We start from the raw sequence: 17,895 nt of genomic DNA, 5'->3' as shown, positions 1-17,895 counted from the left end.
TTGGATAAACAGGAGGTATTAAGTGGAGTTGATTCATATACGATATTGCAAAATTCACAGATGTATATAATATTTGAAAAAGTTTCATAAGAGACGGGTTTCTCAGTGATTAATATAGTTTATATAAATAAACTATAGTCTGTATATAATATATATATTTAATATATAATAATAATATTTAATATATATTATATATATTATATAAATAGACTATAGTCTTATTAATATCTTGTAAATTGATAAAAATTGATGAATTGATAAGTTGATGAAAATCTCTAAGATTGCCAGTATTATTAATATTTTATGAATTGATAAAAATTAATAAGAATGAATAAAAATGGATAAAAATAGATATAGAACTTGATATAAATTGATAAAAATGGATAAAAATTCATAGATATTGATAGAAATTGATAGAATTTGATAAAAATTGATAGATATTGATAGATATTGATAGAAATTGATAGAATTTGATACAAATTTATAGAATTTGTAAAAATTAATACAAATTGATAGAAATTGATAAATTATTAATAGAAACCGACGAAATGATCAATCAAACTGAACTTACACTTGCAGGTGATGGTAGCCTTGGTGGTGGCAGAGCCCCACTTGTTGGTCGCCCTGCAGACATACTCTCCGCTGTCCCTGGCGTACGTGTAGGACATGTCGAGCGATATGAATCCGAAATCGTTGATCTGGTGCACTCTGGACCCGGTGGCGAACGATCGTCCGTTATGGAACCAGTCGATACGCATGGTGGAGTCGCCGACCGGCTCGACCCTGCAGTCGAAGTGACTGGCCGCTCCCTCCTCGACCTCGATGTCCTTGAGGTCGACGGTGAACCTAGGAGGATTCGGCGTCTCCTCCTCGGTCAGGATCTCGTCCCTCTTGTAGAGGGCCTCCTCGAGTTTCTGTATGCTCTCGGTGCCGGTCTTGAAGTTGGACGGAAGTTGGGGCTCCAGGATGATGCCCTGACGGCCGCGGACCTGCAGCTTGCAGGAGACAGTGGCCTCGCCGTGGCGATTGGTCGCCTTGCAGGTGTAGAGGCCGGAGTCGCGTTGGTAGCAGTTGGCGACCTCGAGGATCACGAAGCCGAAATCGTGGATCGTCTTGATCCTGCTGCCGGCCAGAAGCGGCTTCCCGTTGTGGAACCACTCCACCCTCATGCTCGAGTCGTTGATTGGCGTCAGCCGGCACTCGAAGTGCGCCAGCGAGTTCTCCGTCAAGGTCAGATCGGACGGGGTCGTGATGAACTCCGGCGGCTTGCCGGTGTCGTCTTCGGGGACGGCCGCGCTCGGCTCGTTACCGAGACCCTCCAGCTCGGCGATCTTGTCGATCGTGCTCTCCATGCCCTTGGGCAACTGCGACTCCAGGATTATGCTGCGTTTCCCGGTGCACTTCATCGTGCAGGTGGTCACGGCCTCGCCGTACTCGTTCGACGCGCGGCAACTGTACTCTCCGGAGTCCTCCGGGTAGATCGGCGAGATCTCGAGGATCACGAAGCCGAAGTCGCAGAACGTGCGGAAACGGGACCCGGTGCGCAGCGGCTTGCCGTTCCAGAACCATTCGACCTGCAAGTTAAACGCAGCTTTTAGTTCTCCAGAAGCGGGTCGATTTTATTTGATCAAATATAATCAAGCGGAAATGAGAAAACTGTTTCCAGAAACATTCTTGCACCTCTTGTTGCGTTTGTTCAACGTGTAGCTACAATGTATATTCATCTAATTCATATTTATGTAGCCTACATTATGTATAATCATCTTTTAAAACGCAATTACTTTTTTACAACTAGGCCAAGATATTTGTATACTTTTTGGATGATAGCGAGTTTTAAATATAGAAAAAGCGAAATAAATATATAAATTATATAAATATACAAACTATTTAAACTATATAAACTATATAAACTATATAAACTATATAAACTATATAAACTATATAAACTATATAAACTATATAAACTATATAAACTATATAAACTATATAAACTATATAAACTATATAAACTATATAAACTATATAAACTATATAAACTATATAAACGATATAAACTATATAAACTAAACTATATAAACTAAACTATACAAACTAAACTATATAAACTAAACTATATAATTTGTATAAACTGTATAAACTGTATAAACTGTATAAACTGTATAAACTGTATAAACTGTATAAACTGTATAAACTGTATAAACTGTATAAACTGTATAAACTGTATAAACTGTATAAACTGTATAAACTGTATAAACTGTATAAACTGTATAAACTGTATAAACTGTATAAACTGTATAAACTGTATAAACTGTATAAACTGTATAAACTGTGTAAACTGTGTAAACTGTATAAACTGTATAAACTGTGTAAACTGTATAAACTGTATAAACTGTATAAACTGTATAAACTGTATAAACTGTATAAACTGTATAAACTGTATAAACTGTATAAACTGTATAAACTGTATAAACTGTATAAACTGTATAAACTGTATAAACTGTATAAATATATATAACTATACAAATATATATAAACATATATAGGTATATAAATATATAAACATATATAACTATACAAATACATAAACTAAAAAATAAAGATATAAACAAGAAAACGCACGATAATTTCTAATTACCTTTAACTTTGGATCGTCGGTAGGCGTGATTCTAGCTTCAAAGTGCGCGCTCTCGCCCTCGCGTAGGCCGTCGATGTTGCTCAAGGGCACGGTGAACACCGGAGCCTTTCCGCGCTCCTCGACAACCTTCTCGTCCTTGGTGCGAATCATCGAGTCCTCGAGTGTCTGTATCTTCTCCAAGCCGCCCTCCATGCCCTTCGGCAGCTGCGACTCCAAGATCAGACTAGCCTTCGAGTAGCACTTCAATGTTGCCTTGGTAGTATCCTCGCCGTACTTGTTGTAGGCCCTGCACTCGTAGACGCCGGAGTTCTCCTCGTAGCAGTACAATATATCCAGAATGACGATGCCGAAGTCGTGGAAGGTCCTGTAGCGATGTCCGTGCGGCAGTTTCTTGCCGTTGTAGTACCACTCGACCTTCAAGTCGGGATCGGCGACCGGTGTGAGCCTGGCCTCGAAGTGGGCGGACTGTCCCTCGACGAGCCTGGTGATGTCGACGATCTGTGTGATGAACTTCGGCGGCTCGGCGACCGGCGTGGTAGGCGTAGCCGGTTGCTCGCCGGCGAAGCTCTCGAGCTCGCGGATCCTGGCGAGGGAGTCCGGCTGGAGGGAGTCCAGATAGACGCCGCTCTTGCCGAAGCACTTGATCGTAGCCTTGGTGTAATCCTCGCCATACTTGTTGCTCGCCTTGCAGACGTACTCGCCGGTGTCGTGGGCCATTACGCCGGCGATGTCCATCACGACGAACCCGAAGTCCGACACCATCTTGAAGCGGGACGAGTGCCGCAGCGGCTGCCCGTTGTGGAACCACTCGACCTTCATGTGCGGGTCGCCGACCGGGATCAAAGTGCACTCGAAGTGGGCCGACTGGCCGTCCTTGAGGCCCTCCAGCGACTGGATCTGCGTGGTGAACTTCGGCTTCTGGCCCTTCGACTTGTCGACGCACTCCAGTTGCACGCTGATCTCGGCGCGGCCCCACTTGTTCGTCGCCCGGCAGGAATACGTGCCGGAGTCCTCGATCTTCGTGCCGAGCACCTCGAGGACCACCATGCCGAACGCGTAGACGGTCCTCGTCCGGTGACTGGCCTCCAGCGACTTCCCGTTGTAGAACCACTCGACGACCATGGTCTGGTCGCCGGTGGGCGTCAACGAGGCCTCGAAGTGTGCGATCTCGCCCTCGGATAGGTTCGTCAGGTTCTCGAACTGCGACGTGAAGACCGGCGGGTGACCCTCTTCGGCTTCCGGCGGGCCGCCCTCCTGCCGCTTCAGCGACTCTTCCAGGTCCTGGATCGCCTCCAGACCCTCCTTGCCCTTCGGGTGCTGCGACCTCTCGATGATGTTTTCCTTGGTCGAGCAATAGACCGTCGTCGACGTGAACGCCTCGCCGGCCTTGTTGTACGCCTTGCAGGTGTAGATGCCGGAGTCCCGGTCGTAGACGTCGGTCAGGTCGAGCGTGACGAACCCGAAGTCGCTGGTCATCTTGAAGCGGGCCCCGTGCTCCAACGCTTTCCCGTTGAAGTACCACTCGATCTTCAGGTTCGGGTCCTCCTTCGGCTCCACCTGGCCCTCCAGGTGCAGCGGCTCCGACTCGCCCAACTTGAACTCCGGCTGAAGCGGCACCGTCCAGATCGGCTTCGGGTATTCGTGCTCCGGTCCTTCTTCCGGTCTTCTGTACTTGGATAGATAAGCGTCCTCGGCTTCTTCGACCTTCTTTAAACCGGCCTCGCCCTGCGGGTGCTGGGTCTGCAGGTAGATGCTCTGCTTGCTGGTGCACTTCAAGGTGCCCGAGGTCTGCGCCGAGCCCTTCGAGTTGGTCGCCTTCACGATCACCACGCCGGAGTCCTCCTCGTACGCGTGGTTGATGTCGAGGGCCACGTAGCCGAAGTCGTAGGTGGACTTGAACCTGGCCCCGGTCGGCAGCGGCTTGCTGTTTATGAACCATTCGACCTTCATAGTTGGGTCCTTCGACGGCTCCACGTTGCACTCGAAGTGCGCGTTGTCGCCCTCGATGCATTCTACGTTGTTCAGATGAGTGATGAATACGGGTTCTTCGTAGATTGGCTCCGGCTGCTCCGCGCTGCCGGGGTGAGGCTGTTCGAGGGCGTCGATCTTCGGCAGGGCGTCCGGATGCAGGGTGTCGCCCAGCAGCCAGTGCCGGTCGACGATCTTCAAACTGCAGGTGGACACCGCCTCTCCGTGCAGGTTCGTCGCCTTGCAGGTGTAAATAGCAGAATCGTCGGGCCGCAGCCCGTTTATGGACAACGTCACCAAACCGAAGTCGAACGTGCTGCGCAGCCTGGTGCCGGTCTGCAGGGTTATCCCGTTCTTGAACCACTCGACCCGCAGATTCGGGTCGGCTCTAGGTTCCACTTGCGCCTCCAGGTAGACGTGCTGGCCCTCCACCAGCTTGTCGTGGCTCTCCAGGTGCTTCGTGAATACTGGCGCCTGCTGCGGCGTCGTGTCCACGAACATCTCCGGCACCTTGTTCATCTCCGCCTCCTTCAGCTGGATCTTCTGCCAAGCATCCGGCTGCAGGCTGTCCGCGTCGATCGCCGAACGTGCTTTCACCTTCAAGGATATCGAGGACACCGCCTCTCCGGCCTTGTTGATCGCCTTGCATGTGTACACGCCCGAGTCCTCCGTGATCACCTTCAGGATGTCCAGGGTCACGTAACCGAAGTCGTGGCTCACGTGGAAACGGGAACCTGGTGGCCAGAATCATCGTTATAGATATGTCTCTCCAATTGACGCTCGGATTGTCCATAGAAATGGACAATTTGGGAAGAGGAGATACGATTATTCGAGGCTTGCGGCTCGTTTTTATAATTGTGGACAATTTATAACTATAAAAATAAACCGCAAGGCTCGAATGATCGAATCACCTCTTCCCAAATTGTCCATTTTTGTGCGCAATCTGGGCATCAATTAGAGAGACATTATTGTAAAAATTATGAAATAATCGAATCTCTTTGCGCTTCCCGAATAATATGAATTGACCGACGACGATCTTCGCCGCCGTTCTCGACCAATAGCGATCGAGTGCCGCGGCAGTGGGACAGCTAAATAAATGTGGGGGTGGGGAGAATATAAGCGCAAAGGCGCCAACTATACGTTGTTCCGCGTACAGTAATGTCTCCCTTACTGACGCTCGGATTGTCCACTAAATTGGACAATTTAGGAAGAGGAGATACGATTATGCGAGCCTTGCGGTTCGTTTTTATAATTTTGGACAATTTATAACTATAAAAATAAACCGCAAGGCTCGAATAATCGTATCTCCTCTTCCCAAATTGTCCATTTTTGTGTACAGTAATGTCTCCCTTACTAATTTTAAACGCGCGAAGCTTGTTTTTTGATATTTTTCTAAATATGTGAAGCGTGCTTTTCAAAATTTATTTAAATATTAAAATATATTTGGTGTAACAATTTTAGTGGTGCGTCAAAATCACCACCACTCGAGTGCAAAAGGTTAATACAGGTTTGTAATAAAGGTTTTATAATATTGTAACGATAGAACGTGTAACAATAGCAAGGTTAAGAGATCAAAGGCATTAACAATTTAACAATTTTTTCAATCTAAACTTTCTTAACATAAAAATTATTTTAGAACGCGATATAACAAATCTTAGCAGTGTCTCAGAGTCGCGACTTGAGTACAAAGGGTTAATACAGGTTTATAATAAAGGTTTTATAATATTGTAATGATAGAATGTGTAACAATATCAACGTTAAGAGATCAAAGGCAACGACGATGCTTAACAATCTTAACTTGTCCGGCGAGAAACCATAACGAAACGTGTCACATCAAAAACACAACTCTCTCGTCTAGAATGCTTGAAGAAGAGTTATTTATTGTTAAAGTACAGTTTGCGTGGTAACATTTTCGTACAGGCGATCGGTTTGTTAACATGAGATTAGCTCGGGTGCGGCTGCTTCTGGATGTTAAATTCTATAAGCGAACTAGAAGCGGCGGTTCTCGGTCTGAGCTCTTTTTATTTCCTCGCCCGGGCACGAACACTTACCCATCTTCAGCTCGATTCCGTTTATGTACCATTCGAATCTCAGGCTGGCGTCGCCGACGGGCACGACCCTGCACTCGTATCTTGCCATTTGACCCTCCCAGAGTTCCGTGGGGCCGGTCAACAGCTGCGTGAAGATCGGCTTGTCGAACACCTTCTCCGGCTCCTCGGCACGACCCGGCTTGTCCGCTTCGAGCTGAGCAATCTTGCGCTGCGCCTCCGGATGTTGACTGTCCAATTGGATACTGGCTTTGCCTGCGAGCAAACGATAGTTGTAATTAGTCGGCAGCCATTTCAACCCTTCCTGGACGACCATCTTTTCTCCGATTCCTGTTTTCTTTCTCCTCTTAGGGCTATTTTTTGTTTCAAGTAGCGAAGGTCATTGATGTTTTTTCTTTGATATCGCTGTTTTTACACGTCGAGGCGAATTCAACGATCTCTGACCTCTAAATGACCCTTGAAAAAGTAGGAGTCAATGTGAAAAAAATAGCGACGACCTTGAATACTTGAAATATAATATATATATATTATTTATTATTTCATGTTGTTTTTATTTATGATTCAAGTATTATATATATAAAACAACACGAGTCATAAATATTCTTAGTTTAGAGCTAAACAAAATTGATCTGACACATTTCCTGATATTTGATGAAAAATAACAAAATTTATTTCAATGTGTTGGTTAAGATAGTAATGAAATAAATTAAAATAAAGTAAAATAAATAAGATAACTTTGACACGGCCTCTATAAAGAACAGAGATGTTAATAGCGTAGAAGTTTTTTCAGGGAACTATGTTACGTGTCTAACCCTTATGCGACGAGAAAGATGAGTTTGTTATTATAAAAGATAGAATTTGTTACTATAATTAATTATATTATTATTTATTACGTATAATCAGAAATTATAATTATACGTTTGTAACTTCTGGAACAGGATACGCGGTTCCGATGTTACCGTGTTAGGTCGACGTTCGTCGTCGAAGGGGTTAATGAGTGAAACGTTGCGGGATAATGGTACTGACTCTTGATCCTCATCGACGCCGTTGTAACAGCTTCGCCGAGAGCGTTCGTAGCTCGGCACATGTAGACGCCTTCGTCGTCTTCGCGCACGTGCGATATGTCCAGGGACACGAATCCGAAATCGTGGACTTTGGTTATTCTCGAGCCTGGAACAGGAGAACAAGTTTAAATTGAGAATCCGCCGTTTCGAGTTATGTTTTCGTTCAAAGTCTCGCGTCGTGCTTTCGACTATATTGTCCATTAAAAATTATTTTTACTATCGTATTTTCACTTGTTCGTGCGTTACTTAAATTTCATAGAAAACAAAGATATAATATTAAATACCCTTTTTTATTAATTATATACCTCTTTTGTTAATTATATACCCCTGTTATTAATTAAATACCTTCTTTGTTAATTAGATGCCCCTTTTATTAATTAAATACCCCCTTTGTTACTTTGATATCCCTTTTATTAATAAAATAACCCTTTTATTCATTATATACCCTATATATTAATTATATACCCCTTATATTAATTAATTACCCCTTTTGATAATGAAATACTCTCTTTTATAATTAAAATCGTTAACAGAGGAAATATATTTTTTATCTGACCTCTGTCTTTTTTTTTAATTCATGCAGACGATTTTTAATTTGCACAGAGATCTATAGTCTATTAATAATCGTCGGATATTGTTCAACACCCGTTACAATTATTTGTAATTATATTATTTTTATACAACGATTATCTCGATATTGACAACTAAATCTGTTCCTTCATCTATTCCAATCTATATCTATTCACATTCTGTCTACGCACAGGGTGTCCCATAATTATGTTAACACCCGAAAGAAGATGATTCCTGAGATCATTCGAAGTAACTTTTTCCTCAGCGAAAATTCAATCCGCGGCTTCGTTTACAAGTTATCAACGAAAAACACTGGCCAATGAGAGGCGAGCTCGGCTGGCCCGCGACGGCCGAACCAATGAGCGGTCGAGGCCCGGTTCCGCTGATTGGCTCGGCCGCCTAACGCCCGGCGCGCTCGCCTCTCATTGATCAGTGCTTTATTGTTAATAACTCATTAACAAAGCCTCGGAGAAAATTTTCGTAAAGGAAAAAGTTGCTTCAAATGACCTCAGGAATCTGCCCTTTCCAGCTGTTAACATAATCATGGGATATCCTGTATACCTATTCACATTCCATCTACACAAATGAAAACTTTATTTATTGCTCCCAATAAATTGTCGATCCCTATAAAACCGTTTCATTTGCGTATCACGAGACTTCTTCAATAATTCCGTTCGGCAGATCTTGATGCACCGGCCTGTATTGTTCGTCCTTGAACTTACTTGTCTCGAGCGGCATCTCGTTTCTGAACCACTCGACCTTCATGGTCGGGTCTCCAACAGGAATCAGCCGGCACTCGAAGTGAGCAGTCTGCCCCTCGGGAATGGCGTCGATGTTCTGCAACGGCTGTGTGAAGACGGGTCGCTGTCTCGTCTGCGGTTCCGGCACTTCCGGACGTTTCCAAGGCTGCTGGGACTCCAACTCGCGAATCTTGTCCATGCCCTCGGGTCGTTGGGAATCCAGGATAATGTTGTCCCTGGGGATGACGCGGAGCTCGATCGACGAAACGCACTGGCCGAGGGCGTTGATGGCTCGTACCGAGTATTGGCCAGCATCTTCGGGAACCGCGTGGCCGATGTCCAACGCCACGTAGCCGAAGTCGAAGGTCACGTGGAACCTGGCAGCGGATGGCAGAGGCTTGCCGTTGTGGTAGAACTCGATTCGCAAGTTCGCGTCATGCAGGGGCTCCACTTGACACTCGAAGTGAGCTGTTTGACCTTCGTACACCTCCGTAGTACCCTGAAGAGTCGGGACAATTAGGATGATTGCTCTCTTGGAACAATGGAAATCGAGAAGAATTCTTAAGAAGTAGTTTATCAGTATTTTTTGATCGTGGAGAATCGATGTATATTTTGATGAAAATATTAGGTTCGGGAATAAGTTCGTAGCGTTTTTATAGTTTCTATTATTTTACAACGATTTTGTTGCTGTTCGACAAAGTGTATAATATTCATTCGATAGAGTTCTTTCTGCTCTACAAAACTGTGGTAATCGTCTTTTCGAGTAATTTAATTTTTTATTACTTTCGAGGCTTAGAAATGGAATATCCAGAAGGTAAAAAAACAACATTTTCGACACCTTCTCTTCTTCGCTTTTCATCGAGGCCAAAAAGCTGCCGAAACAGCCCGGGACATTTGCAACGTATACGGAGAAAGTGTCGTAGGCGAGTCTACAGCACGGAAATGGTTTGCAAAGTTCAAAAATGGCGATTTTGACGTCGACGACACGCCCCGCGGCGGAAGACCTTCTGAATTCGACGAAGAGCGCCTTGAAGCACTTTTGAAGGAGGACGGTCACCGAACAAGTCGTGAATCGGCCGAAAGAATGACTGCGATCATAAAACGATTCTCAATCATCTTCGTTCAATGGAATCTGCCGAAAAATTGGGAGCCTGGGTGCCTCACGAAAACAACAAAGAAAATTGTCTTCGAATTGCTTGATAAAAACGCTACGAACTTATTCCCCAACCAAATAGTTGACAGATGAAAATTAGTTAACCAACCGTGGTTCTGTTGTTCTATTTAACAGAGACCTCTTACCCTCAGTTCGGTGACAAATCTCGGCGGAGTGACGGGCGGTTCTTCAACCTCCAGCCTCGCCGGATGTCCATGAGCTTCGAGTTCACGGATCTTCTCTAGACCATCGGGATGTTGCGTGTCCAAAAGAATGCTTCGGCGAGCTAAATAAAAAGAAAATTGCGTTTTTAATTTTCAAACAATTTAACCATTTAAATATTGCAGTTTAGAGAAATCTGACTACGCGAATAACGAGATTGATAAATTACTGTTTCAGCGTAAACGGATCGTCTTCGTTCCAACGATCCATCGAACATCAATTTGTTTCGCAAATTTGGTATTTTTCAGGACAACAGGGTCTCTCACGCGTGCCTTGGAACGTAACTCGACGGCCGCTGCAATACGATTTTGCACTTTGACGCGTGTTTCGCAGCTCGGCCGTTTCACGGCGACAATTTTGATCGTCGAAGTTCGATTCCGATTTTCTTCTCGTTCCAAGTCGGTGCTCGGTTCTACGGTACATTTCGCGGTCCCAATCGAGGAACGGTTTGTATCGATTTCTTAGGCAAATTGGACGATCTTGCGTCACGCGAGGTTCCGCGAACAGTTTGCTACACGAGCACGTGGTCACCGAGAAAGATCCGAATCTGGGTTTCATGCGCGACGAATTTCCATTTCGTGTCGGCGACGGGCAATCGAATCTTCTTCTGTCGTGACAGGACTCTGGCGTGTTCACGCTTTCGGACGACTGCAGGGGTTGGAAGCGAGGGGGAGGGTAGCGATTGCGTTTCGCTGGTGATCGAGATTAAATGAGAATTATTGTCGACCGTGATTGATAATTATAGAGGTGATAATTTTGAAGATATTCTTTCCTTGCCATTTCTGCACTTATTTAAAAAAAATTGTTATATAATGTAATAGGAAATATTTAAGTAATGTAAGTAAGTTGATTTTTGTCAGAAATCAATGTTCAATATTTGGATTTTATTTGGATAATGTCTGAGTCAATTTATTTTTGTTAAGATATCAATATTTAATATTTTAATCAATTGATATTTGTTAAGAAATTGATGTCTATTGTTTGAATCAATTTAGTCTTGTTAAGAAATCAATGTCTAATAATTGAATCAATTGATATTTGTCAAGAAATCAATGTCTAATATTAGAATCAATTTATTCTTGTTAAGAAATCAATGTCTAGTATTTAAATCAATTGACATTCGTATATCTGTATACTTCTACACGAATAACTGTGAGCTTAATGGGAATTTACTTACAGCCAACTTTGATGGTGCACGTATTGACAGCTTCGCCAGCAAGATTGGTAGCTTTGCACATGTAAGTGCCAGCATCTTCTGGGTAGGTGTACAAGATATCAAGTGCCACATAGCCGAAATCATGGGTTTTGCGGAAGCGATGGCCAGTTCTTACTGCGATGCCATTTACGAACCTGTTTCAGAACAATTCATTATTAAATTAATTACTACATATTACAGCGAAGCATATAACACATTGTTTACATTACAATATTGTTTCATTCGGTGCATGCCATAAATAAAAAACGCAATAAATAACAAGGAAGTAAAATAAAATAAGAAATTTGAGAATGTAAAAGAATGAGGTGAAAATAAGATATTAAGAAATTATGATAAAATAATATGCATCTGTGCAACATGTTTCATTACCATTCTATCTTCAAGTTTTACTATTGTTTCGTTCAGTGCATACCACAAATAAAAAACGCAACGAATAACAAGGAAGTAAAATAAGATATGAAATATGAGAATATAAAAGAATGAGGTGAAAATAAGATATTAAGAAATTATGATAAGATAATAAGCATCTGTGCAACATGTTTCATTACCATTCTATCTTTAAGTTTGGATCGTTGATCGGTTCGACGCGGCATTCCAAGTGCGCGTGCTCGCCTTCCTTTAGGTGATCCAGGTTGTTAAGCGGCGTCAGGAAGACCGGCTTCTGGTGCACGACCTCTTTCTCGACCTCCTGCTTCACCTCCACGGTCTCCAATTCGCGGATCTTCTGCAAACGCTGGGCGTCCAACGTGTCCAAATAGAGACCTTGTTTCGCTGTTCGAGAAAAAACGAATATCCTTCAGCTTCGATCCTTTTTGTTGGAGACATCGAAAAAAAACGATCTTTCATATATTATATAACTAGTCAACTTATGAATTTTGATGTTCCGAAAGGTTAGAGTTTGCGATCGGATATTGTCCACGTTCAATTACACTCTTCATAATTGAAATATGTGGTATAATAATATAGTAAATATGTAATACAGTACATTTTTAGTAAAAAATGGTCTTCTAATCGAAAGAGTTTATTTATAAATTCTCGAATATATTAGTAAGACTGATAACTATGTGTTTATATTGCTATAATATCTTATATTACATTATTATATTATATTGTATATATAATATAATATTATTATTACATTATATATTACATATAATATAATATAATATAATAATGCAATAATAAGTAATAATAAATAATAAAAAATAATATAGCTATAATATAGCTATAATATCTCTAAGCTTTCTCGACCCTGCTAGTACATAATTACAGTACATAATTTGTTTAGCTTCCCTTTAACAATTGATCTATTTGCGCTCTTTTTCCAGATTCAGCGTTTAGCAAATACAATTGGCCAATGTTTATTTAAAATAATAAACAACGACGATGAAATGACCAATAAAAATAATACTCCATTTGCAAATAATAATAAATTTTCCATTCGATTAAACGAATCGTTTAAAGAATTCCACAAACAATGTATTCAAGTAGCAATTTAATCAATTTGCAATCCTAATTTTCTTGCATATTTTTTTTCCTTTTCTTCAACTAATTTAGGGTAGCTTTTGTTCCACGCGGTCCAGCGACGTTGGATCTTTGGTTTCTATCGACCCGTCAGTTTCATTACGATAATTATCGATTTAGCGACTCACAGTCGACGCTGATGACGCACGTAGTGACAGCTTCGCCGACAGCGTTTCTCGCCTTGCACATGTAGGTGCCGGAGTCCTCGGGATAAGCGTAGAGGATGTCGAGGGCGACGTAGCCGAAGTCGTAGGTGGTCTTGAACTTGTGACCCTGTGGGATCGGTCGGCCGTCCCGGTACCATTCGACAACCATCGTCGGATCGTTGACGGGCGTCAAGGTCGCCTCGAGGTGGGCGCTCTTCCCTTCCGGCAGGTGCTCGATGTTCTTCAACGGCCGGCCGAATTTCGGTTTCTCGGCGATGATCAGATCCTCCTGGTCCGTGCGCTTGTACCGGGAATCGTCCTCGAGGTACTGTATCTTCTTCAGGGCGCTCTCGTGCTGGGTGTCGCGAATGATCAAGGCACGGGCTGCAAAGTATTGTCGATTAGAAAAACGAATAACACCAGCATTTAGCATCTCGTCGATGGTAACGTACAGAGCGTAGATCTCGTTGGACACAGAACTCTCTCTCTCTCTCTCTCTCTCTCTCTCTCTCTCTCTCTCTCTCTCTCACTCTCTCACTCACTCTCTCGAATGATTTCCTATTCGACGCTCTAGTCGAAATAACAAGAAAAACAAACGTGCTGCATCGAGAAGCGAAGCACAGCGCGGCAAGAGAAAAGCGGACATCTTTGATCCGAAGCAGAGCTATTATAGAAGCGTGAAAATACAGAGACTCTCTCTATAGGTTGCGGAGAATGCGTGATGTCCCAATGGGTGATTTACTTGGCGCGGGGAGCTGTGATCGTTCGGCGTATCATTCGCGTACTCAGTGAAATTATAGTGGAAATATGAATCTCAAATTTTAAGAGACGTGCGATGCTAAATGAAAATTAATTTAACTTACACTAATTCAATTCGATTCAATTTGATTCAATTCTATTTAATTCTGATCTATTCAATTTTATTCTATTCAATTTGGTACGATTCAGTTCTATTCAAATCAATTTGCTTCGATTCAATTCAATTCAATTCGATTCGGTTCAATTCTATTCAATTCTATTCAATTTTATTAAATTCTATTCAATTCTATTCAATCTAAGCTAATCTAATTCATTTGTATATTATATTTAATTTATTTATTTATATATCAAAGTTAATTTAATTTATGTATGTTCATATTATACATACATCTTTTCTCTTCCGTTTAATTCTCTATAATTTACGTTTATTCGTACTTGGTGTAGCCAAATAAATCTTATTATCAATCATATTTGTATATTTCTATTTTCTATAGTTTCTAAAACAAAAATATACAAATATATAAATCTATCTCATTATGTTTTCGTTTAAATATCATTAAAAACGTAAAAGTTATTCTACCCTTACTCTCCTTTGCACGAATTTTTCTTTCCAGTTCGACTCCATCGTTCCTCATTATTTACATTAAATATTCGCTGTAGTCTAACCGAACCTTAAATATAAAAAAAAGAAAGAAAGAAAAAGAATGAAAAGAACCGGAAGGTGAAAGACACGCCCGCTTCAGCTCCCAACTGCCGTAAAGAATTCCGCAGGAATCCAGCCTGTTTCCGGTACTTACATTTCACGTTCAAATTGATCGAGCTCTGGGCCGATCCCAGTCTATTGGTGGCCTGGCAGGTGTACGTGCCGGAGTCCTCGGCGTACACGGTCAGAACGTCCAAAGCGGCGAACCCGAAGTCACAAGTGGTTCTGTACCTGTGACCGATCGAGAGTGGTTTCCCATTGTGGAACCACTCGACCTTCATGGTCGGGTCGGGGTAAGGTTCGATACGGCACTCATAGTGTGCGCTTTGACCTTCGACTAGGTTGGTGGGCCCGTTCAGTTGGACCGTGAACCGGGGTTTCTCTTTCACGACGATCTCCTCTTCCTCGCGGCGCTGGTACCTGCTGGTGTCCTCCAGGATCTGGATCTTCGACAGCGCGCTCTCGTGCTGCGACTCCAATTGCAGCGCCGCTTTCGCTGTTTAGCGGGAAACAGTATTTTCTTGTCAGTGTTTTGTGCCGTTGTATGGATTCGTGACGCGACGCGAGCCGTTTCGCTTTGTTTCTCATTTGCGGTAATTTTTGCGCGTACAGCGATACACAGAATGTGCCATAATTATGTTGAGACCCAAGGTCGTGATTCCTGAGGTCATTCGAAGCAACTTTTTCCTTTGCGAAAATGTTCTGCGAGGCTTCGTTTACGAGTTATTAACGGAAAAGCAGTGACCAATGAGAGGCGAGCGCGGCAGACGCCACGCGACAAGCACCACGCGGCCGGGCCAACGGGCGATCGAAGCCCCGTTCCGCTGATTGGCTCGGCCGCCTAGCGCTAGACGGGCTCGCCGCTCATTGGTCAACTGTTTTTCGTTAATAACTCGTTAACGATGCCTCGAAGAAAATTTTTGTAAAGGAAAAAATTGCTTCAAATAATCTCTGGGATCGCCTCCTTCCGGTTGTTAACATAATTATGGGACATTCTGTATTTTTAATAGACAGGGTGTATGTACGTATAACCTTCTCGTCACTTCGAAGAAAAAATTACGAATAGTTTTAACGTAAACAACCCTTACACTATTAATAACAGCCCCCTATTAATTCTCTATAACAATTTCTTATTAATATAAATAATAACTTTTGTAACAGCGAATGACTCAGTAAGAATAGTTAGATATTATAACACAATGAGATATAAAAAGTGAGATATTACAAAGCAATAAGATACAGAAGGCGAGATATTATAATAAAAGTTACAATGGATATTATTGTTACCTCGAGAAATAATAATGGTTATTATTGTTACCTCGAACAATAGTAATGGATATTAACGTTACCTCGAGAAATGATAAAACAATCAAAAATAATTGAAAAATAACCGAGAAATCGATTTGAGAAGATTCGATGTAACGGTCCATGGTGGTAACGTGTGGATGAACGTGAGAAAATCTGTTTCGTGTTCGCAGTAGAAATCTGTGGAGTAGCTTGTATTCGCGAGGAGAAAAAGAAACGAAAGATTATGAACAAGCCATCAACAAAAAGTCCACAAAAATCCATCGAAAAAGTAAACAAGAAAGAAAAACAAAGTTCTACGAACACTCTACTAAAAAAAAAAAAAAAATAGGGGAAAAGATTTGCTGCACACAGAATACGTAGGGCTACGGTGTTAACTACTATTTCTATGAACTGGATGCACTTTCTGTAGCTTACGAGACAACAACGGTGCTAGAAAAATTGAAGCTTCGTTCAATGCGGTGAGATATAACCGCATTTGTTATTTCTCATTTGTCCGTGTGTATTACTTACATTGAACGAAGAGGGTCGCCGACGTGACTGCTTCGCCGAGGTCGTTCACTGCACGGCAAGTATAAGTACCCGAGTCCTCGGGATTAACGTACTTCATGTTCAGAGCGACGTAGCCGAAATCGTGCATCGTGGTCACGCGATTGGCTGTGGAAAGATCGCCGTTAATTCCAAAGTGTTCCATAATTTTCTATCGACTATTTTATTAGATACTTGATCGAGACAGATTAGTCGCGGTAGAAATATATTTTATCCCAAAATTATTGCGCAAGCTGGAAATTAGAGATTCCCGAGGTCATTTCAAGCAACTTTTTCCTTTGCGGAAATGTTCTACAAGGCTTCGTTTACGAGTTATCAACGAATAAACGCTAACCAGTGAGAGGGGAGCACGGCTGACGCTCCGCCCTCGCGAACACTGCCGCTGCGTCAGACGGCCAGCGCGACGCGGCATTGGCCGCGAGGGCGTCGCCCCGGCCGCGCACGCCTCTTATTGGTTACTGTTTTTCGTTAATAACTCGCAAACGAAGCCGCGGATTGCATTTTTGCAAAGGAAAAAGTTGCTCCAAATGATTTCAGGAATCATTTGCCGTCCGTGCAATAATTCTGGGACATCCTGTATCTGTTGGTTGCTATAAAAAACTTTGTTGCTATTTTACAACTAAATTTGTTTACAGAGATCAGAATCAAATGGAAATTTATGTAGCGTGTGAAATGTGCTTCGATTCGGAATCTTTGTCAACTATGCTTTCTTCTTGCCAGTGATTCGAATACTATCGATCGTCCGAAACGTTGCGAACAGTACTCACAAGCTGAAATAGGAACGCCGTTTCTCAGCCATTCGACTTTCAATTTGGAGTCGCCGACAGGAATCACGCGAGCCTCGAAATGTGCCGCCTGATTTTCTGCGACTTTGAGATCTTTGATCGGCATCGTGAAGACCGGTGCTTGCGTAACGGTTTCCTCCGTCGTCGTTTTGCGCTGGTAACGCGAGGTGTCCTCCAAATAGCGAAGACGTTGCAGGGTCTCTTCGTTTTGTGTCTCCATGTAAATTGATTTTTTCGCTGTTCGAAAATAACGATTTTATTGTCACAGAGAAGAAAAAATATGAGAACGCGTTTACTTTTACCCTTACTTGTTACATTATTACTTCAATAAACATAAAATTATTTTAATAAATGTAAAGTTAGATTACTGAATGTCAAATTATTTGAATGAATATTAAATTAATTTAATGAATATAAAAGTATTCTAATGAAATAAATATTTGAACAAACGTATAATTATATTTAACCGAATATAAAATTATTTCACTGAATATAAAACTATTTTACC

At 42.4% G+C, this 17,895-nt stretch overlaps 1 protein-coding gene across 14 annotated transcripts in view; it reads right to left on the bottom strand.

The window, feature by feature from the left end:
* The window catches only part of sls (sallimus), a 188,024-nt gene that overhangs the window by 113,002 nt on the left and 57,127 nt on the right, over nucleotides 1-17,895 (bottom strand). For 13 of the 14 annotated variants that reach the window (XM_076528787.1, XM_076528778.1, XM_076528791.1 and 10 more), the window contains 12 exons: nucleotides 17,370-17,624; nucleotides 16,567-16,710; nucleotides 14,843-15,244; nucleotides 13,269-13,670; nucleotides 12,165-12,387; nucleotides 11,578-11,750; nucleotides 10,325-10,464; nucleotides 9,008-9,524; nucleotides 7,678-7,821; nucleotides 6,655-6,906; nucleotides 2,636-5,337; nucleotides 572-1,574 (listed from right to left, as the gene is read on the bottom strand). In XM_076528787.1, the coding sequence (XP_076384902.1) occupies nucleotides 572-1,574; nucleotides 2,636-5,337; nucleotides 6,655-6,906; nucleotides 7,678-7,821; nucleotides 9,008-9,524; nucleotides 10,325-10,464; nucleotides 11,578-11,750; nucleotides 12,165-12,387; nucleotides 13,269-13,670; nucleotides 14,843-15,244; nucleotides 16,567-16,710; nucleotides 17,370-17,624 (6,357 nt within the window). The remainder of the gene's footprint in view (nucleotides 1-571; nucleotides 1,575-2,635; nucleotides 5,338-6,654; nucleotides 6,907-7,677; nucleotides 7,822-9,007; nucleotides 9,525-10,324; nucleotides 10,465-11,577; nucleotides 11,751-12,164; nucleotides 12,388-13,268; nucleotides 13,671-14,842; nucleotides 15,245-16,566; nucleotides 16,711-17,369; nucleotides 17,625-17,895) is intronic. The other variant, XM_076528768.1, reaches the window with a different exon arrangement.

This window comes from Megalopta genalis, chromosome 1, assembly GCF_051020955.1.
Source record: "Megalopta genalis isolate 19385.01 chromosome 1, iyMegGena1_principal, whole genome shotgun sequence".
Lineage (NCBI taxonomy): Eukaryota > Metazoa > Arthropoda > Insecta > Hymenoptera > Halictidae > Megalopta > Megalopta genalis.
This window is presented reverse-complemented; position numbering and strand designations above follow the sequence as displayed.